Source organism: Brugia malayi (genome assembly GCF_000002995.4).
Source record: "Brugia malayi strain FR3 genome assembly, contig: Bm_v4_Chr3_scaffold_001, whole genome shotgun sequence".
Lineage (NCBI taxonomy): Eukaryota > Metazoa > Nematoda > Chromadorea > Rhabditida > Onchocercidae > Brugia > Brugia malayi.
The window spans coordinates 8,259,721-8,283,163 of record NW_025062477.1 but is presented as its reverse complement, the minus strand read 5'-3'; the positions used below and the strand labels follow the sequence as shown (position 1 = coordinate 8,283,163).

Here is a 23,443-nt window from a genome sequence, read left to right as displayed (position 1 = left end):
TATTCACCATTACAAGGAAATTAAGTGTTGCACGCTCGTTCTATATGTCACAAATAAATCTTCGAATTCGAATTAAATGCATATACATCATCATCAAAAAAATTTCATTGAGGATATCACTTTTCCAAAACAACAAAGGGATACTGAAAACAACGTATTGATATGTCGTGAACACTGTTCTAAAATTTATAGCACGGTGAAGTTGCATAGAGTGCACCATTAAAACACGCACTAAATGTGCTTAACATTGAGCAAGGCATTTTTCTTTGATGAGAAAATGACGAGACAAAGAAATAACATGTTGATAAAGCAATTTGACTCAGACTTACAACGGAATCACTTACCTTAAATTCTGCTCGCAAACAAAATAAAAAAGAAAACCTCGGAAGTAGTGCCTAGGAATTCGACGAAAAAGTCCTCCAAAATTTGTACAATTTTCTTTCCATGTAGTAAAATTCTTTTTTCTTATAACAATCAAATTTAGTGATCTCATGTCGTACAAAGAGTGAGGCCAAAGTTCGGGGTGGAATACACGTTTTTTGCTTATTACCAGTAAGATTCACACGTGGCTGGTTACTAGCAGAATGAAAAAGTCTAAACTAGCGGAAATCTGGCAGGTTACGGATCACAAATAAGAAAGCATTCGATACTATAATACAATAGAGAAACAAAATGATCGGAACCAAAAGTGACTACTTCTGCAAATGAAATCTATAGAACAATACTTATATGCTGTGAATGCCAAAATTACAAGAAAAATCATGAATTGAACATTCACAATCATAGAGAAACACTTCCACTGTAAATGTTGATCTAGAAGATAATGAAGCAATGCGAGTAAATGATAGCTAGCAATAAAACGTACAACCTTTGTTTTAATACAATATAAAAGGAAAGGAAAGAAAGACAAATATTTTTTTTTTGTTGGATGAACAAAAATCCAGGAATTTCCATGCATAAAAATGAAAAAATAGTAAAGACAGAACTTAATGAAATATATTAATCTTGAACTTATTTCAGATAATCTGAGGCAATTCGTTCTTCATTTTTTCACTAAAATTTATGGATTAAAAAAGTGAGGCCATCAAAGTCTTTTGACGAGAAAAAAGCTTTTGATCATCAAACAAAGGCAGCTAAAACCAGTAAAAGAAATAAGAAAAATATAGTATAGGATACAATAAATAAAAGAGTTTTAAAAAACTGATTTTTTTCATAATTTTATTTATTTTCTAATAAAGAAAAAAAAAAGAAAAAGCGCAAATAAATCAAATAAACACACATTCACAATACTAATAAATGGAAGAAATAAAAGAAGTGAAATAACCGAAACCATATAAGACGATGGGACAGTAACATCGACCTTAGTTAAGTTTTTTTTTCATCACATGGAAATTTTTCTAACCCGAGTAATTCTCTCCAACAAGAATCTTCCTAGAATGTCAAAAAAGATTGTATTGGAAACACTAAAATATGGGAAACATTCATGATCAGTGCCAAGACAGAGTTAGAGAAGTGATTTAAAAAGACAGAGATTGAACAAAACCAAAAATACATCTGCACAAAACGAATAATCAGAAGCAGAATGGAGTGGAAATTAACACTGATAACGACAATAACAAAGACGAGATATGGAGAGTATACAGATGCCGACGAGATCTCTGTGTTCAAAAAAAGTTAATTTTTTCTCGAAAAGTGTCAATTTTCTGAAGATTTAAAAATGAAGAGGAAAAACAGCGGAACAATTATCAAATAGAACATAAGATTAAACCGATAAAAACAAAATCTGCTAAAAAGATTTCTTTTTTTCTGAATTTTTTTCAATAATATCCAAAAATATTTCATCGAAAATATTGCATCAGCAATTTTGCCATAAATGTATTACCCTGAACTGAGTGGTCAAGATGAAGCAGTACCAGAACGATAACTCATTCGCACTACTGGTTGTCCTAAACTCGATTTATTCAAACGATTCCGACCTGCACATCCCATTGAACCGTGCATACGACGACTGGTCTTACGACGTCGTTGAACAATTACTTTACCTGCAAATTGCTGTTGTTCCACTGCACTCTTCTGCTTAGTAAGGGCTTCAAATGATAGTGCTGAATCAACGTGCAATCTAAAAAGAACAAATTCTAATTAGTAATCAAAAATCGAACAGAAGTTGCGAATATTAATCTAAAGAGATATTTTCGAATAACCTATCCAACTCTGACTTATATTTCTTTAAATTTGTTCTATTGCTATCAATATGATTATCCGCCAAGAAGATAAATACGATCTGTGCAAATCAATCTTCCAACAAACTCTGGGAACACCTCACTTTTCATTATGAGATTCCACCTGCAGTTGTTTTGGTTGACATTCAGAGAGTACGGCTTTAGAAATCTGCTCGCTATTTGCTGGAGGACCATCAACAAATATAGATGATGTAGTATCAAGTCCTGCTCCTGATGATAATACATTTTCTGTGAAATCCTAGAAAAAAGAAAAGTAGTTTTCACGAATCTCGTAAATAAACGCTTTTGTTAAAATCAAATTTTAATTTCGCGACCTTAAACACCCACTTCCACAAATTCATTTAAAAGAAAAAGAAAACAAAGCATTAATGAGCACTAACATTAGTACTTTTTGGAGTTCCCTCATTTCTAGCTACATCTGTTACTTCATTCTCACAAATCTCTGGTGCATTTTTCTGGCTGTAATTGAAGTTATTGCGATTAAATAAAAGACTGAGATCAAACTGTTGAAAAAATAAATTCATTTCTATAACTCAAAAGCCCTTAAACAAAAAAAATAAGAGTAAAATGAATGAGCTGCAATTAAATATTTGCTGATATTTAATTGCAGCTCATTCAAAACTTACACCACTTTTTCATTAAAAAAAAACCTCATGTCTTGTTCTACGCAAATCCGCTCGTCCAATGAAATAGTAACAGCCGTTTCTAATTCCATTTCAGATTCTGCATCAAGCGGTAGCGATTCATCTCTTCCTATTAAGTGGTATCCTAACTTGTTTGATTGCGGTGAAACTGTCAATAGAGGTTTGCTTGTTAAAGTCACATCACCAGAATCCGCCGTCGTTGGTGAACCCACTTCTGACTGTGCTAGGATGCTTAGCTGTGCACTTGAGCTAGAATTTGTCTTGTAAAAAAATTGTTTCTCGATAGAAAAATAAAAAGAAAGGCTAACTGAACTACCCCACTGATGATCCAATGCTGACATTAATTGGTCCAACATCCAAGAATGCTCTCAGATCACGATTACTATCCAGTTCACAACAACCATCAACAAATGCCTGACGGATTGCATCAAAAACCATCTGATTATGGACAGAGTGAGCAGTATTTGACAAAGTGAACGGCTCTGCAAAAAGCGCCAGAAATTAACAAAATTCATATAGATTAGTGAAAGTACTCGTTTTACTCTTCAATGAATTTATTCCTTTAGTTCTACACCTGTTACAAAGCAAAAGAAATATCTTCTTTTTTGATTAACAATTAAAGGATGTTGTAAGTTAAACTCAGTGTCTATTTTTTTTTTTTTTTCATTACTATTATTTTTATCCATTATTTGTGATTTTAAAACCTTTTTTACTTCCTTTTTTTTCTCAATTACTGATCATTATTTCATGCCCCAATTCTTTCGTCATACCACAACTATGGAACTTTATATCTATTGTGCTAGTAAATTAAACCTGTGAGATGTACCTATTGACTTCATTTTCTGGATTACATCTTTCTCATTTCTAGCACATAATTTGATGGAAATAGCCGATATTTTTAGAATTAAAATATTCATTTTCTCTAAAAACCAATTTTTGAATTGAATTCAAATTCAAATATTTTCACTCTTAATTTGTGGGATAATAACATCAAGTATGAGATAATTTTGCTTAATTCAGAATAAAACCCAGTTGATTACAACCTTCAATGCAAATGCAATTCCACTGAGCAATATTACTATTATAAGGTGAAGGCTGTCGTGCGACCACCGTACGTTCTGTTTTGCTACCCAAACGTACTGATATCGCATCTTTCAAGTAACTGTAGTGGAATTTTTTCAAAAATTGATTAAACGTGTCTACAAGTGTTATTTCAAAAAATTCGCTAAAGTTCAATAAGTAACTTCATTACATATATTTTAGTTAAAATTTCATAAATCATGGAACAGAGATAATTTCAATGATCTTCAAATTTCTCCCATGTAAAATTACAATATATGCAACCTACTCAAATTTGAACGCATAATATTCGAGAAAACCAATAAGTAATTCGCCAAGAGTTATCGTTTCATTGGTCACCCATCCAGGCGGTGGTTCTAGATGACTTGAAACATTAAGCGAGCGTACATCAGCACTTGCACTAAATCGCTTTGGATACACTACCTGCAGCGATGGTAAAATTGGCTGCTTCAAGCCACCTGGAATTTATATAACAGAATAAAGGATAAACATAAGAACTAAGATTTGTTTCTGTTTTGTTAACATGATTTGCTTAAGTATATACTTCATGTAATGATCCGAATTCGAAGAAAGTTCGTTACACATAAAATGATCTTTAATACAGGAATAACAAAAGAAGTAAATTAAAATAGCAATTTAATTCATAAAATACAGAACAGAGAGGAATTAAATTTTCTTAAATGCTAACGTAACTGATATTGGAATTACATAAATTATCAATAAAATAACTGGAAAAGTCAGACTGAAAAGAATGAATATTTGTTTTAACTTCAATCTATGACAGCTTATAACAAAAGAATACCACTTTTCCGGTTTGACAAACTACAAGGCCCTTTTATTACAGGGACGTACTTATTAGGACGTATCCTTATACATAAAATTTTTTGACAGAGTTCCATGTGCCGCTGAGCATAACTCAAGTATATTATAATAAAAACCTACATTGCAAATAATGAATAACCATTAAAACAAGCGAATATGATGTAAAGGAGGAACGATTCGCATCATTGATATCTCTTCGCTTTGCCCATTCTTTGACAACACTCACCAATGGCCGAACTCTCCAATCAACTAAAATTTTGAATTAATGATAAAAAATATACGGATATTTTAAAATCAGAAATACAATTGATTGAGAACAAGAGCTTCCTTACCCCTATTTTGAGCTTGCTTTATAATGACTATTTTCAGTCTCTAATTTAAGTGGAGAGATTAATTAAGCCGATTTCCTACTAATTTCTAGAATATGCACGTGAAAAAAAAAAAGACATGTCAGAAGAAATAATAATGAAAAAAGGAGAACCTACATGAGGAATAATAACAAAGCAGATGCGTATTGCGTATAGCAACCGAATTATTGGCATTCAAATCAACAGTGATATCCGTGAAGGGTTCATAGAAGCGTATACGCAAGATGGGCACTTTAGCAAGAATAAGTTGCATGTGTGAAACCCATTTCGTTTCAGCTAAAGCACTCTGGATCATATTTAGAACCACCACTGCATCTGTTCGTTGATCTAACTAAAATATTTTATATTATGGAAACCAAAAATTCATTTCAATCTTCAGAAGATCTAGTTTTATCTATAATTCAAGTGGAAGAGATAGTAAAAAAAGAGAGGACAAATAAGTGTTTCTAGATGTAAAATATGACCAGTTATCAATAGTAATATTAACAAATAGTTTTTTAGATTAATGTAATTTTTTTTGGATTAATTATTAAAACGAACTCTACAAAATTCCATGCGTTTTTCCTGTAATCCTGGTTCTTTATTCAAAAAACTTGATGCTTTTAGAATGTGGAATGGTAATGAAAAATCATTGATTATAAATAAATTATTAACTTACATCTTTATTCGTTATCATCAAACACAAATCCATATCAGAGCTGTTCGTGCCAAAACCATTCAAAGATGAACCAACCACGTAGAGACCACACACTGAAAAACATTGAAATTATAGTTATTAGCAATTAACAACAGTTTATCACCGTTTATAAAATATCAGAGGGTTCAAATAAGTGGTTCTGATTGACTGAAGACACGATTGCAAGCAATGGAACCAATTCAATTACTAAACAATTCATTCCCATTAACGTACTCGGGAAAACAGGCGAAATAGCATAGTAAAGGACATCTCGAAGATGAAGCTTGCGATTCAGAACGCTTTCCGTTTGTGTGATCGCTTTGTGATAATACCAAATTTCCTCACTGAGAACATCCAATTTTGACAATTCAAAACCTTCATTATCGACAATATGTGATTCTAGTGGTCTTTGTGCTGAAGCATATGCTTAAGTTAGAAAACATGAAAAGGACTAGAAGGAAAACTAAGAAAAGAATAGCTGCTTGGAAGAAACTCCCTTCTGACAATATTTCATTAACAACTTCGAAAAACAATTTTTAAGTTAAAAATATTATGAATATAGAAAGAACCCGAAAAATCCAGTTCGACATCGGCAGTTTGTGCTTTGTCTTGTTGTGGTAGCTCCTCCGTTATGCCACCAGCTAATGAAACCGATCTTTCAGCGATCTTTTTATCGTTAACAAAAACACGATCGCAGAAACCTGCAATAAAAACCAGTTAAACATTAAATTAGTTACACTAATCATATAAACACTGTCAATTACGGATTATTATAAAGCTGCGGACATTTCTTCATACCTCAGTTAAAGCTAAGCCGGATCAATGTCTAGCAACAATAAATTGAACAAAACGGAAAACAAACGAACCTGCTGTTGCTGGTGATGAGTCACTTTGGTAGCTAACTTCCCCTGAAATATCCAGATTCAGATCAAATCTTCAAGAAATTTTTAAAAAGTCATACTTGATTAAATCTCATGTTAAAACTTAAACATGAATAAGGTTTCATGTTTGATATACGTAGAAAGAAGAAGTACTTAATACCATCAACTAACTAAGATTTGTCTACCAACTGTCATGTATTAAAATTTTTTTTCTTTGTATGTATATATATATATATATATATATTTTTAAAAAAATTATGTACAAAACATTTCCAAAAGGAAATGTAAAAATTGATTAAGTAGCCCTCACACAATACATTAATATCAGTATATAATACTAATACAAACTTCATTAATATCTGCAATATTCTTTTGAAAAAATTTTTTCAGAAACTTTTTTTTTTATTTGGAAATGGTTAGAAATTACGAAGATGGCCTCTGATCAGCTTTCATGAAAGTTCTTACTATGCTGAATATCTGAAGAAATTTAAATACTGCATTTCAAAAATGCAAATTTCAATCACATAAATCTTTTCCAACATCAACCCTTCATATCTGCTTTTTAAAAAGAACCATAGCATAAATGCAACCACAAAATAGGAATAGTAGTTCTTACAATTAAATTACGTGAAAACATGCTATTAAAAATCATGGCAAATTCTTTCACTTTCATTGATTAAGAGAGAAATTTCATGGAAAAAATATCAAAGACACAGTAAAAAAAATCAAATGAATGGGAGAAACTAAATTGCTAATGCATGTAATTTAGGTAAAAGAAGTCTTATTATTTTTGTTAACAATTTCATCCGCAAAGCGCACCACAATTCCGAAAGTAACCCGTCGCGAAGATATTTTTGATTTTATATTTTAGACAATACAAAAGGAAACTGCTGACAGAGACTTGCCACCGTTAGTGAATGACAATAACTGATGGAATAATCACAAAGCCGCCGTTTTTATTTAACAAGAACAGAGTGAATAATGAGTTTGTCTATACTTTTTATGCGAATGACTTAAAATAGCTTATTTAACACTAACACTCTTCTCATCTTTCTACGCTAGACAATTATAACTCATCATTAATCAAAGGCGAAAAAAGCCTTTTTTGAAATTGTCAGTGTTAATAAATCATGAGTTATACTTCAAATTTGGTAATTCATCGGTGTCTTTTTTTTTTTTTTTTAGAAAGGAGTTATCGATTACTCCTGCGAATTAACTCTAATCAAACAACATTTCGAGAATCTCGACTCCACTAATAGACCTCACTGAATAGAACTGAAGAGAAACCGAGGCTTAACAATCATTACGGTTAATCTTCAGCCAGCATTACATATTAAATTTATTTCAATAAAATTTCAATTTACCTTCGCATGCTGAACAATAAGCATTAGCTTGAAAGTCCAACAGTAGCCACTTGCTATTCAGGTAGAAAAACGGAAAACCCAATTCGCACCGGATTATCGAGAATTTCGATGATTGCATTTGAGTTAGCAATTTACGTTGCACATTTGATTTTCCCAAACCTCATAGCTCTCAATTTCACTATCTGATAAGAACCATCATATTTTCTTTCTAGTCCTGTACAATTCGCAAATATCCAGGAATTTCAAGAGGAAAACTACACGTTTTAAAATTCCTTCCCTTTCATAATCTATTTATCTAATGAAATTATTTATTGTTTTGTAATATCATTTCATCATCAGTAGAAATTCCGTCCAGGCTAGTTTCCAGCAGCAAAGGATTTGAGTATTATGAACAAAAAAGAAAAAACTATTAGAAATTGGCCCATAGTACGATTTCGCACAGATTGTTTTTTGTTCTTCCTTGAAAATCAGATTATTTCAAATAAAAACAGTTAAGTCAAGCGCAGAGTTTGAGGAAATCAAGAGCCTACAGTAAATATCATTTTTAGTGAGAATTTTGTGAAAAAGTTACTTAAAATTAAAAATAATACTGTCTGCTACATGGCTGGTTAATTTCAACTAAGCAGATTTTCTTAACCTCTTTTGCTTTGTCGCAATGAACAGTAATGGTAACAAAGATTAGTGATAACGTTTATAGTAGACATTATGCATTCTGATTTAACTTCGAAAGATAAGGCCAGAACCAAATGTTGATTGGTCACTGGTTGCGATTATTCGTTTCTCCTCAAGACAACCGTATAAAAGTAATAAAAACTATTTAGAAGACCGGTTGAGAAGAAAGATAAGATATCATACCTAGACTTGCATCTATCGCTGCTTGCGGAATTTTGTCCTTCCATACAAGCTAACCTACTGAACTTATCACAGTCCCTGCCAGCCATAATAATATATACTTAATAAAAAAGATAATGATTATTTTTTTATTAAATGGTGAATTAAAACTTTGATAAGAGTGGTGAAAATCACTGCTCCAAAAAAAAAAAAAAAAACAGTATGAAAAACAAATTGGGAACAAGATATGTTGTTTCCAATTTAAAAGTTTTACAAGTGAATCAAAAAATGCTTCTTAAGCAGTCAACATTAAGCAGCACTAATTCAAAGTAAGTCAAATAGTCAATCATAAGCATAAATGCTACTGAACAAATTATTATTGTGAATAAGATGTGGTAAAACTATCAAGATAAGCAAGCAGTTCAAGAAAACGGTCCAACTTATATAAATAAAAAAACAAAATGAATAAAAATGAATACTTGAATTAAGAGTCAAGAGATGAATAGTTACCATGGTATCATGAAAATAAAAAGCAAGACGTTCTGCAAAAGCACCCTTAAAATTATCTTCAAAACCTTTATGAAAGCTTTTTATTTTTATTTTTTAATCTTTTAATCTGATCAGTTAATAGTTTAAATGGTATATGGTATGTGATCAGTGATATTTTAACTATTTAAATAAAAACAATTAAAAGTCAACCTCCTCCACAAACAGCAACACGTTCGCAAAATAATCCTGTTAGCTGTTCAATATCTTGTGTTGTTCTTTGCATTTTTTCAATATTTCGTTTCGGACTATGATGTCGCTCAAGTCTTTCCACTTTTAACGCACTACCAACTGTTTCTACCTAAAAAAAGCAGCACGGCTAATAATCGCGAAATATGCAATAAATAATTGCTAAAGCTCTTTTTCAGTTGCACCCACTTCGTCTTATCAAACGAAACATTTTTCCTCCGTAGAAATTGGAAGTGCTGAAGTCTCTGAGACCAGATAATTCGTGATAAGCCTAACTAAACTTGCAAAAGTTCTTAAAATTAATCCATCAGTATTAGATTTTATCTAAATGACCTACAATGTCCTATTTTAGGTCCAGAAAGATGAAATTCGAAAAAAGCTGTCTTATCAGTATTTATACCTTCGCAAAAAAGTGATTTTCTTATTGTTTCGATGCTGAGAAGTTTAATTTGAGGGGAAATTTACTGCAATTAGTTTTTCAAAGTATTAATTTATAACTTCCTTTCTTTTTTCTGAACTTAGAAAGAGTGTAATTTATAAGTAGTTGATTTTGAAGGAATATTTTATTCTTTACACAATAATGACCTCTAAAAAACAAATTAATCTAGTGAAACTTTAAATTCGAGATAAAAAGTTATCATGATGATTTTTCAAAGCTAGATACATTGGCTGAAAACTGCTTCCACTTCATGTCTTTAAAAATATTTCTGCTTTTAGCGGAGCTTTCTTAGATCACAATTTCTTTTCTTTCTTTAATCAAAAGGTTTAGAAGATTTATCTTAAAGAAAATGAAAGAACCAACTTCATTGCTATCAATATCAAATTCACGATGACTTTTTAAAGCTAGATACACTGGTGGAGAATTACGAGACTTGTTTGACCCATTACGCTTCATATTACGATGTAACGGACAATCAGAAGCTGCAATTCCACGACCTCTTCTGTCCTCAGTTGCTAGCAAACTGAACGAATTTTCCGTGTTCACATCATGATAAGTTAAACCATTCTTGTCATGTGAAATAAATGCTAAAAACAAATCAGGATCAAGTATTGTCATTTCTTTTAACTGATCATTCCAAATAAAACCTTGGAAGTCGACAGAAACATCATCTAAAAGAACCATCTCAGTCTGTCGAAAATTTTTAGAATACTAGTGTTTCGTTCCAAGTACAGTAAATCAAAGACTTACACGATCTATTCGCAGATCTGTAGACGTTGTTCATTCTTGAAGCGAAACTTTTGTCAGAACTGTTACATTGAGAACGATCACGGTTGCGATCCATGTTACTCATACAGAATCTTAACCCCATTAACCAAATAAGTTATGCAAAAAAAAGTATTACAAAAATCATCCTTTAACTTGAACATAACTCTACTCCCTTCTTAGTAAATTCTTACTTATTTGAAGCCTACCTAACATCTGCTTTATTAAACTTCAGTTGAATTTTTCAACTATTTTGTAACACATACGGTACTCTTAAAAAAAAAAAAAAAAAAAAAAAAAAAAAAACAAATCTAAATTAACACCCCTCATTGAGTTGTAATACATGTTGGGAGAAATTTTAAGAACAAGACCATTGTAAATTTTGTTCCTGAAATTTTTAGAAAAATTGAAGCCATCTTCATCTTAGACTTTTTGACTCATGATCTTTAGATTTAGTAGAAATTATCAGATTACTGGAAATATACTTGTCATAACTATTTCGCTCTCTATTACGAATAAAACCATCACTGGTTGAGAAAGGACGTGTGGAGTAATTTTTGGATAGAGGACCATTTTGTGACTGTCTGCGCCAATTATTGTTGTTCAACTGATGATATGGAGGCATCGGAGGTAAGCCTGTAAATATTCATGCAATACACATCCACTTATTAATTATAGCACATTCCTTTCTGCTAATATATAATCAAATTATTGCTTTTAAGTAAAATGTTGGCTGATGAAAGTAGTTCTATTCCAGTGGAACAATTGAATCATATCAGGGGAAGGCGAATAGAAATTTAAAACAAATGAAAAAAATTAAATAATTAGTGTAGCTAGCAGCTAGATCAAAGAAAACGTTATAGAACTGACACCGAATATTATACCACCAAAAATATGCGGTAGCACAGAACGGCAAACAGTAATACTGAAAAAGGCAGAACTTGCAACTGTAGATATATTTACCTCCTGACTTACTTCCAGACCTTCCTTCATTGGCACGGCTTGAGATAACGCTACTTCGATGGATGTTTCTCGCCTGCAGGACGTGTTTCCTCTGCTTTGAGACACATCCATCACTGCCACAAATATTAAAATCTGATTTCGCATTTGGCGATTTTGACTGCAGCCAATTTATGTTGCCTGTTAATCCACATGGCAAACCGCTTGCACTGGAGTATTCAAACTTGGGTAAATTTTCTAGCAACGAGTCCTCATCCAAAAAATGGTCTAAAGTGGTTACAAATTTAGTGAAGACAAGAATACCGAAACAAATAGAGGTGATAATAAAATAATTGAAGAAAGTAAAATCGCGCGCTAATATGTACAGAAATTTCTCTACTGCAATTCTAGCTAATAAAATTATATCAGATAATGAAATATATGAGTCTTCCTTTCTTTTGAAAATCCATCAAAGCAACTGTGTAATATATTCATTTTTTCAAGCGTCAAAATTCCTACTATTACCTTGCACTAGCTTTTTTGGCTTATCCGTTGACAATGTCGGATGGTCATTTTCGTTATTAGCACTTTCTGGAATATTAGATGTTCTGGAATCGGTCTCCAGTGAAACACTGCTAACATTCTGAAAATATTATAAGTTTGAATTTAAGGTGAATTCAAAATGGAATTCAAGAAGTAACTACAAGTGTAAACAAAACTTACAATTAAAACATGGCAAGATTCAAGCTGAAAATGAAAGAAACTGAATTGAATTCAATTCCAGTCTTTCCTAATAAAATTACCAACAAAACTTTATGACCGACGAATTCTACTAACCTCACCACTTGTTCGAATACTATCACATGCTCTTAGCACTTCAGATGTGATATTCTTTGTGTTTGTAGGAAGAGATGACAAATCTGAGGTGAAACGAGTTGCTTCAAATTCAGATACTGGATGAACTTGTATAGAAGTTGTTTGTGAGTGTACCAGCTGTGTAGAAAAACTGAAAAATCCTAGCAATTATTTGAATTTGGTGTAAAATTCTTCAGATTTTGGTACCCCTTGGGAAAAATTAGTGATTTCGGTAAACAAGTTACTAATGATACCCTTCTTCTGCATTACAACTTAGTTATACGTGATGCTATATTTTTCTCTTCAAAATATTAAAGAATACATGACAAACTATTTCTGAAAAACTACTTGCATTAATTGGTTCAAACTTGTATTTTTATTAATGCAAAGATGTCATAAAATAAAAATTTGCAAAGTTTTCAATATAACAACAAATTTGTTGAATAGTTCAATTTACACATTTAGCATTGTGGCATCTCGTCTTCAAACAAGATCCCAAAATTATTACTTTCAAAAAATATATTAAACCATGAGAAATCCATTATCTTAAGATATTAATATTTAATACTATCTTAGGGAATATCTTTGCAGTAAATGAAAATCACGAAGTTTTACAAAATAACAATTATAGTACAGAAGGTAACAAGCAATTAAACAAACAGATGAAATTCTAATTTGAATTGCCATGTCCCAATAATTTCAGCTTTGTATTCCTTTAATCGAATTAAAGTAGCATAGTCCTTCAGTGAGGAACAAGCCGCTTTAAGTCCTATATATGTAAAATATATAGATAGATAAGTAGTTTAAAAAAAAAAACCTCGAAAAGTTGAAACAGCTGTTCGAATGCATAGAGAAAAAGAGACTGAAAAGAAAACGAGTGGGAAGGCAAAGGGTTTGAGCTGTAGTCTTTAATCCAATGAATCAACCGTTTCAAGTATCAGTTGACTAGGTTATGGGGCTATTTTTGACTAATTCCTTGACCATATTACTTAGAACGTATTATCATGGAATCAGAATCGATAACAATGATATTTACTAAGCAATAGAAAATTATTGTCTTTCAGTTGTTCCAAAGCAGAAGAATATGTTGAACACATTCTTCATCATTTAATGAAAAGAAAGCTGAGTGTTTTGTCAAGCACATAAGTATAGAAATGCTTCTAGATGATCAAAAAAATTCAACAAGAATCTTGACTGATATATACCAAAAAATATGTATTTCTACTTTTTTCTGCTAGAGATGAAGATTTCAGTTTTTTCATACGATGTATATACCTATATAATAAGCTAAAGTGAAAGTATGATAAAGTAATCAGGTTGTAGAAAACTTAAATTATTCTGATGTCTGTTTGAAGGGATTTTCAACAGCGTTTTTTTCTTGACAATAAAAGTATTATTCATCTTCATTAAACGGAATATTAAAATTTATGAATCACATACCTTTCCAAACAATGAATATAAGTTTCAATCTCTTTTAATGGTATCAAAACGCAATTAGGGGATTGATAAACACTAAACCAGGTAGAAGCAGGATTGATAATATTGAGATTTACAGCTGACGAACTTTTCTCTTTTCTCGCCAAATATGCTCTGCGTAGATTACATAATTTCAAAGCAGAAGGATAACATGATGAATATGCTGCAATTAGAAAGTCTGAAGAAGCATGTGATTGTAATCTGCTTGGTTGTACCGAGTATTTTGGGATCTGCTTTGAAGATGGAAAATATTGTCTGCGCGGATAGAAATCAATATTAACAAGGTCATAATCACTGTCGCTTAGACAAGTAATTTCTGGTAAATAGTGATTGCTGTCAGAAGATGAAGCAACTGCTACGTAACTTAGGAGACTTCCAGATTCCTCCTGTTGCTGGTAGCTATCTCGAGAATCAATTCCAGAGCTAGTAGAATCAGCATAAGTACTACTAGCAGTACTGCGACTTCTACTTATACCATTTGGGAATGGAGAAGTATCGCACTGTTTGTCCAATCTTGACTGAGTAACATCTGTAGAAGTTCCTGGGATTTGGCTAATTGTGAATAACATTGCATCTACTGGCCGACGCTGTGTCGTAATTGCCTGCTGACAAAATGACCTTTTAGGATTCACGGAATAGTGATAATAACAATAAGGCCAAATACTGCTCATTGGCATAAAAGTGCCGGTAGAATAATCAACAAAAGAGATTGGATGCTTTACCACCAAGTGAATTATAACAGTAATGGATATAAGCTATATTAATGTTAGAGCGATAGTAATGTCCAAAGCTACTTTCTGATGACGGTGAAGGGACTGAAGATGGAGTAACATTGTAGATAAAATATTCTGAAAATGCTGGCATAAGAATCTTCGTTAAAGTTCTTGCAATAATAGAAGAAATTTTGCAGAAATATCTCCACTAAAATTTCTTGTGAAATAGGCAAGATTTAAAGAAAATATTTTCATCAAAAGTTCTGCCGAGAATAGGTCGAACTCTGCAGAAATATCTTCATCAGAATTTATGACGAGAAAAAGCGAAACTTGAAGGAAATATAAGAATCATCCTAAAAAAAATTTTCAGAGCTTTCAACAACATAATTTCATGGTGCAGACTCAATTTCAGTTACAGTGATGAGCAATAAAATATAAATTAGGCAAGCACGATAACAGCGCCGCGAATGCTTCTCAAATGATGTGAAACTGTGATAATTCAGTACCTTATGGAGCGCTCTTTTTGATAGCAATAAACTAAAAATCAAAATTCAAATATTACAGAAGGAAGTAATAAGGATAAGACTAGGGTAAAACACAGTGGAACGCAATTACTGATAAGTTATCTAACTTTTTTTTTAAATGTAGAGATAAATTCAGTGTGTATATCATATGAATAAAGATGTGCGATGGGCAGCAGAAACAATGGTACCAGGAGAAGGAAAGAAGTAAACATGAGATGCAGAAACAGCAAGCAGATAGATACATGTATGAAAGTCATCTATGAGTGATATGTCAGCAATTAAAAATCACCTTATAATATAGAAGAAAATATATGAAAAAAAAGAAACAATTTATTTCGCTCACTTATTAGCCTTTTCATCCAGCATAAGTTTAGTTTAGCTTTGCTTGACTTGCGACAAATTATACAACTCTTACACACGACAAAAGCAACATCCCAGCAGCATTTTACATATAGCTCAAACTATCTTTTATATATATTATACGCACTATTTTTTCTACAATTCTCATTCAACTATTTTTAATCATTTTTGCAACTATTTTTTGCAATTTTTTATAATTCTCAACTATTTTTTATAATTTTTCATTTAATCGTCTCATTACAAAAAAAATGACAAAGCTTTTTATACATCCAACAATAAACGCTTGGATGAGCTAAATGAACTATTAAATTAGAATCTACGATATCTCCCAAGAAGTCCTAAGTTTTAATTGCTGCCAAAACATACTTACATAATTGCACAGATTCAGTCAAGCACAATTTAGTTTCTGTCATTAGGCTTGCTGTCAAAGAACATAAAATGAGAGAATAACAATAATGAAAGAAGAAACTGGAAATAGTTCAAAATACCTAGAAGAGATACCAATACCAGTCACAGAAACATATCAGTTTCACAGCACTCACAAAAATACTCACACTCACAGCAAACTGAACAAAAATCCCACATCATCATAACAGAGAAATTTTCCAAAGTTTTATATAGTTAAGCACCAGTGAACTGAATGAAATATATATGCTACAAAAGCAATAATATGATAGATAATAGTATGCTAACTAAGTTTAGAAAAGAACCTGGAATTTCTAAGAATTAAACAATCCCTAATCTGATATAAACATCAATATATCAACGCTATAGGATGCATTATTGAATTCAGATAAATTTAACTTGATTAGACATCATAAACAAAAAATAGCTATCAAAAGTGCAATGTAATAATAATAATTAAAGGTCCTGCTTGTAAATGTCACCGCAAATCGTCAACCACAACAGTAAGTAATCACATTAGCAGAAAACCCAAGCAGCTATAAATATTAATGGTAAAAATCTGACATTCTAATAGAACTAGTTGAAAGTTTCAAAACACAGCCCTGCTTATTTAGTCTAAATGACAGACCATTTCCATCCTTAAGTTATTGTATTATGAAATTTTCGAAAGTGTAAAAATAAGTTCGAACTTCGAAATTTTTTTTTCCTTCTGTCTTTTAGTTATATGTCAATTTCAATCCCAGACTTAGACTTGTGAATTATCTTTCAATCTCAATATATTTTTTATTTTTTTGTTACTGTTGATCTTTTTTAAATTTAGAGAATTCTTTTAGATAAGAGAAACAAACAAAAATTATGCTGAAATTATGTCAGAAATTTCTCTGCTTTGACAGTTCATCTTTTAACCACAAAAAGTTAAAACGAAGTGAAATGTTTCCTATGATAAGCACTATCAGATGTAAATCCTACATAAAAAAGCACACGCTTTCCGCTTTTTGGTAGAGAAAAATGAAAAGATAGGGTTAGGCCATACACAACTTAACTTAATAATCATTATCATTACCACCAATTATAAATATTTCAGTCACTCTTGACCTTTTTTTTTTTCTTAATTTAGTAAGAACTTTTTTATTTTTCTATAAACGATGATCCTAAAATCATCAAAATGAATGTGCATGAACTCATCTGAATTGTTACATCAGCAATTACTAAAATTTCCTCGTTAAATGGCATTAAGAGAATAAGTGGAAGTAGAAAAAACAATTCTTTTTACACCTTTTTACGAAAACTTGAAAATTTGTGCTGGAATTCTACAATATCTAGCAGATGTCGCCACAAATGAAGTATGCAAAAAGCAGTACAATGCTGATTCAATCAACATGCAACGTTATTACTAATTGTGTACTGAACAAAATGATACTGAAGAAAGAAACAGAAAGAGATACATCACATCTATCAAACATTCTTTGGCTCTGCAGTCAACAAGAAAAATGCTAGATAAAATGTAACTAGTGTTCGTTCCATAGTTGAAAGCAGTTAGTATTTTCTTACACTTACTTAAATGCAAAATGATTATAAGCATAAATCCTACATTCTACAACAAGCTACTTCTAATAGTCTCTTCTAAAGTAGAATGAAACATGAATTTATAAATCAGTAATTTAAGTCAATTACTGAAATTCATAATTATCGTTTTGTTTTCCTCTACCAAAAATAACAGCAAATTAAAAAAACAAAAACAAAAAAAAAAAAAACTGCTTCAAATCTGACTTGTTAATTCAATTTATAATAAGTTAAGTGATCGATTAAAAATTGACACAGCAAAACCGCTTATAAGTGCAACTTTAATGCACTAAACTACTCTATTTCTGCTTTACTAAAAATACTTTATTTTTTATGCAAAATTTGGCTGAGAAACTCTGCTACATATCGATGAATTTTTCAACCAGTAAATTTGGTTGTAAATAGATAATAGGAGTTCCAATGTAGTCAGCACTGTCAGTTTTCAGTTTAATTTCCTTTACGTGTAAATCACAAAGGACATGTACTCAAAAGAAAATATATACACACTTTTTGAACAAGTATTAAGGTAAAAATTAAAAATTTTTTTTGCCTCAATCCAAAAACAGAAAAGAAAAGAAAGAAAACTACATCAAGTAGCAACACGGAGCACACATACCGACAGTCAATACATCGTCAAAATGAAGACAGCATTTGTTGCCGTGTATTTTCAGTGCCCTCTACCTTATGTTTTTTAATACATCCTTTCTCGCGAAAATTTTACAGCCGACACACACAGACTGAAACTACGAATTGAAGTTTATAATGTCTCACTCATCCCACATCTACACTTACATACGTAGCTCAATTACATATAAAACTTGCGCGGGTTCACAGGCAACTATTATCCACTACTGTAGATGTTTTTTTTTTTTCATTTTCTTCATAAACTTTGGGTTTTTTTATTAAATAATTCCTAAATTATTCATTTTGCTCGAAAAATTTCTAAAGTAACACGCTCCAGCTTTAACTCCACAACGAACCTCTTTTTTATTAGGTAAATCAAGACATCTAGTTCAATTTCGTTCTCAGTTTCTAATAAATTTCAAAGTTTTAGTAGCCTACTCAGTAAGCACTTTTATTGATCAAAATCTATAGATTTGGATTAGTGGTCTTAATAGCCCAACAAACTTTGGTCCAAGTCTTAACTTTCCAAATTGTGAAGTAGTTAGTTTCTACAAATCTAATTCTAATATGTCTACAATCATCAACCAGCTTGTGAGATTTGGAACCTAAGAGTCTTTGTTTGCTAAAAGAAAGAAAGTAGGACTTTGAAAAAGTTGACATCGATATTGCTGGTTTGCCAGTATGTTTGTCCTCTCTGAAATTTTGCTGGTATTCTTCTATCGAACTTGTTTGACTGCTATAGATCATCTGATTGCTTTCGTTTTTTAACGAACAACCTGAAATTAAATTATGGCTATTCAACCGGATAACTTCGTACTACTCTTATAGAATGCCACAAATTTCGTACTGGAAACAGTAAAAATATAAGAAAAGAACTGCAGCGTAAGCAGCTCTAAATAACCGAGAAATACAAAAGAAAAGAAAAAAATTGGGTTGCGCATCGAAAACAGCAGAATTATGTTGTTAGCACTGATTTGTATTTTCTTGAAACCGGCCCTTCTCTATGATCGATGTGAAAATTTGTAATGGTCTCATCGTCTTCCCTGAGTAAGAGTATTTTATGAGAAAAGCGGAAAGAAACAGTAGTTCAACTTCATTCACTGGTTAGATTTAAGCTAGAACTAAACGCGATATTGAGAACTTACTAATGGTAGTTGTTGGAGGACGTGCGAAATTTGTGCTGTACGTCCTCTTGTTGTATTCACCGTTACTAAAAGAAAGCTATGGTAATAAGAATTAAGATCGAGAAATGTATATTGCTGTAGCTGTACCAGCTGTTTTCATAACCACAAGGTAGAAATTATCTTGTTCAGGTAGTCTAACTCAAAAAAAAAAAATATATTTCATGCTTTATTGAATGAGCTTTAATGAGCGCTAAATGTGAAATAAGTGAAATTAATCTCTCGTCGTAGTTTACAAAAGAACTTCCATGTTGGAATAAAATTTATTTGTCATATTTAGTACTCACAACTGTTTTCATACAAATGTTTGAAAATTTAAAAGAGAAAGATAACACAATTCAGCAGAATTACCTATACAATGAAGATTTGCATATTCCTTCCCTTAGTGATGTCTTTACGTGATCATTATCACATTCGGCGTATGTATATGTTGATTTTGATAGATAAGGATAGGTCACAGTTCTGCCACTAGTTGTCGAAGAGCATATAACAACTTGGTCTGGATCGCCTCTAAATCTAAATTTTCAAAGTTTACAATTTCCTGATTCTACATGGCATATCCGTAAAACATGGCCCTGCAAAAGCAATGATGAAAGTTATATTAACATTTTTAATATTTTAATCAAAACAGAAAGTTCCAAAGTTACTTTGAAAAACGAATCCGATAAAGCCCCTTGTTCTGTTCTTTTTTTTTTTTTTCATAGGTTTTTTCTCAGTAAAACGATATGAGAAAAGAAAAGATTTTTTTTTTCAAATATAGATACAAAAAAAAAAAAGAATAACAAAAAGCTCATAAAGGATGAATTTGAGCAAATACAAAGCTTAATTCAAATACATTGATTATAGAAAGCTTGCCTTTTCATTACTTAACTTATGGAAATGAAAGTAAATTAAGCAAACAAGTTTTTATAGAATACAAAAGATCATAAAAATGTACGTTTTGGGAGGTGGTGCAGTGCCAGCCGCAGTGTATGTAATGTTTGCACCACTATATGTTGATTGTATGATTGATGAGGTCGCAACTGATGGCACATTTCTCACACAGCACGAGTTGTAAGCTTGCTCATTTCCTATATAATGTAAAACTATAATTTCTTAGAAATAAAGGACAATCAAGAATAAAGACATTGTAAATAATAAGTAATAGTGTAAGTGTAAGCTGAACACATTTCTACTTAAACTCTCGTCGCTGATATGTAATTTCGTCATTTTGACATTGTTCGGAAATGAATCCGCACAGTAAAAATTAGTAAGCACAACATCAGATAACTGTAGAAGATCAGCACAATTTAAAGAACTGTATAATGCAAATAAATTCTGGCCAACCTTCGTTATTCCTTCTGAATCCATCTGGTCCAAAGAATGATTCTGTTTCACAACTTAATAAATAGTATTTAAAGAGAATAACAATAATTTAGGGAATTTCAAGAACAAAATTTACTAAGACATCTAACAATATAGAAGAAAGATGTTTCTTTTCTTTTCATTCATTCCCCAAAATAAGACATAAAGATAAATCAAGCAGCAGGTTTGTTTCTTTATTGAGGGAAAAGTTTTGCTGAAAAAAAAAAAAACCAGAAAGATGAACATCCTATACAAAACAATAACCAATTCTGCAAGACTAGCACCCAACATCTGGAATTAAAGATTTTGAAGATTTAAAGAAAGCAAAAGAAATCTGGAGCAGATCAATGAAAACTCACCAATGTGATTCAGGAAAATTATTAAATATAAGACGTCGAGATGTGACTCGATCATACGCCTGACCAAGTGGAAGAAGTGGCAATGAAGGTGCTGGTTTCGTATAAAACCGTGATGTTCCAGGACCAGGATAAGGCAATGTTGACTGTCTCGGATCATCTAGCCACCCTGGTCGTCCGTAATTAGAACGTGACCCATAAGATGGTCCATCCATTGTTTTAAGTCTTAATCTGCGTGGAGCATTTTCACAGCAATGACTTTCGTGGAGCATTTCCTTTGTTAACAGTGGATCTTGATTTTTGCAAAAACTGTCATCTGTTGCTCGATCATAGTATGGACCGCGTGGTAGTGTAGCACTGGTTGCATTCGTTGTCGGAACCGAAAATGTATACTGCGGGAGGGATAAAGTTTGATTGGTAGCCAGTGAACTACTGATCAAATGTGCTGGAGATGGTACTGATGGATGAACAGGTTCAGACGATGTTTTCGGTAGTGTTGTCGTTTGCTGTGCGTAAGGAATAATACTTTTCAGCACAAATGATTTTGAATTGTCGCATGAAATCACCATCGATTGCGATGCGGATATTGGAACTTTTGCTAAATTTGTTGGCTCTTCATTTTGCGATTCGCTTCTCTGTAGTGCACCTGAATAGCAATGGTGATTTCAAATGAAGTCGAATTTTGAAGATCAAAAGCTGCGAAATTCTGCAGAAATACCAGAAACTTTTTTTCAAAGCTTACCTCTGCATTCATAAAAATTATGTCTGATATACCACTCGAAGGATACTTATGCAAACTATTAAATCTTCCGTTGAAAGTGTAAATAAGTACCTACCTTCATACTGAACTAATAAACGGAGAAAATTAGACTTACCAGATACAAATGTAGTAAATGTATTATCCACTTTTATTGGAGGAACATCTATCACAGTACTACTACGAATACAACCTTCATTCCAACTGTCTACTCGAGAAGAATGAGACTGTGAGAATGATAACAACGGTCTAGGTGGAATCCCTCCTTCATCCTATAAATTACAGTTTTGTAGTCTTCTAAAAAGATTCAGTTACTCACCCGTCTTGATATCTTTTGTTAAAGTATGACCAACAGTCCACTCAACGAACATCATGATCAAAATGTTACACATTTAGCCAACATAATCAAAAGAGATAAATGAATACCCCCGGTTTTGCTGATGCATGACATGATTGTTGCCTGAGAGGTATAGAAAACGGAGTATGAACTGTAGTATCCATGCGTTTATTATTTCTGCAAAATGACAACACTAAGCTGACAAAGAATGGAATTAAATGAAAAGAAAGCTTATAATTGATCTCTCTCTAATAGTCACTTCAGGAATATGTTGGAAATACATCAATCTTAATTTTGTTTTCTGTAATAGTTGGAACTAAGTTGTTTAAATTTAGAACCAAATTTGAAGAAAATAGCTTAGTAACAAAAAAAACTTACCAGTATATTGCACCCTGATATAACAACACCGCAGCACACCTTTAAAAGTATTTCTTTCTATGCTCTGTATTCCTTTCTATGCACCCTTTTATGCTGTACGTTAATTTTTCAAAATCCTAATATGCTGAAATGATTGCCCGTCAAATGAAACCTGAAATTCATTCTAATTATTATAATAATTCCTAATATTTATCAAATTCTTTAATCTTTGCTTTTTTTAAGATTTTCGTTCAAGTCAATTTCGATCAGGACAAAAAATAGATTATCCTACTGCTAATTTCCTTTTCTCCCATTCCTCATGATATAAAAGCTGCATCTGATGACTTCACTGCAGCAAATTTATTGAATTCTGTGTGTTGTTTGATAAAATGCTAATTAGCTGGAAGATAGTGAAGTAGGGAAAGTCAAGTCGACGGATAATTATGAAGAGAAGTCGAACAACAATTTATAGGAAGGAACGAAAGCCGATGGCATTATCTGTTGGAAGGAGTGGATCGGAATTGAGATGAACTGACTCTGTGAAAAGCTGTGCTCTCCACTTTCGGGTAAGGGCACGGGAAGACAGCTCCCCAGGAGGATGGGCACATATGACGTCACTCGTCTGTATCGTACATGATCCCGAGAGGAGAGAAGAGTTAAGTTATTAGTACAGACCAATCTGCTCCTTCGTTCATATTCTCGCTAGTCTCAGCGGTACCCTTCTACCCTTGACCAAACACTCTCCATGGTTCCTTTTGGTCTATTCTTTTCGGTATCTGTGTGCAGTACACAAACAACTCTATCCCT

General features: G+C 32.1%; 2 protein-coding genes across 3 annotated transcripts; both read right to left on the bottom strand.

The window, feature by feature from the left end:
- Positions 1-1,896: 1,896 nt before the first annotated feature.
- On the bottom strand, positions 1,897-14,684 carry Bma-gld-2 (Uncharacterized protein; the record flags this gene model as incomplete). The annotated part of the gene is made up of 21 exons (XM_043080432.1): positions 1,897-2,119; positions 2,324-2,478; positions 2,621-2,699; positions 2,891-3,133; positions 3,201-3,366; positions 3,928-4,046; positions 4,233-4,422; positions 4,907-5,035; positions 5,272-5,485; positions 5,813-5,904; positions 6,065-6,244; positions 6,400-6,531; positions 6,697-6,738; positions 9,606-9,753; positions 10,444-10,667; positions 10,831-10,940; positions 11,331-11,481; positions 11,809-12,072; positions 12,310-12,427; positions 12,622-12,790; positions 14,080-14,684. 21 exons carry the CDS (start codon positions 14,682-14,684, stop codon positions 1,897-1,899), a joined length of 3,753 nt encoding a protein of 1,250 aa, XP_042936366.1.
- Positions 14,685-18,769: 4,085 nt separating this feature from the next.
- Bm12890 lies at positions 18,770-22,443 on the bottom strand (the record flags this gene model as incomplete). 2 transcript variants are annotated; one of them, XM_043080431.1, is made up of 8 exons in its annotated part: positions 18,770-19,080; positions 19,450-19,514; positions 19,837-20,001; positions 20,423-20,555; positions 20,812-20,864; positions 21,189-21,831; positions 22,061-22,214; positions 22,369-22,443. In XM_043080431.1, the coding sequence occupies 8 exons, from the start codon at positions 22,441-22,443 to the stop codon at positions 18,770-18,772; spliced, it is 1,599 nt and encodes a 532-aa protein (XP_042936365.1). The 2 variants fall into 2 exon arrangements, with proteins under 2 accessions (XP_042936365.1, XP_001901232.2); XM_001901197.2 differs by lacking the exon at positions 18,770-19,080 and adding an exon at positions 19,268-19,347.
- Between the last annotated feature and the right edge of the window lie 1,000 nt (positions 22,444-23,443).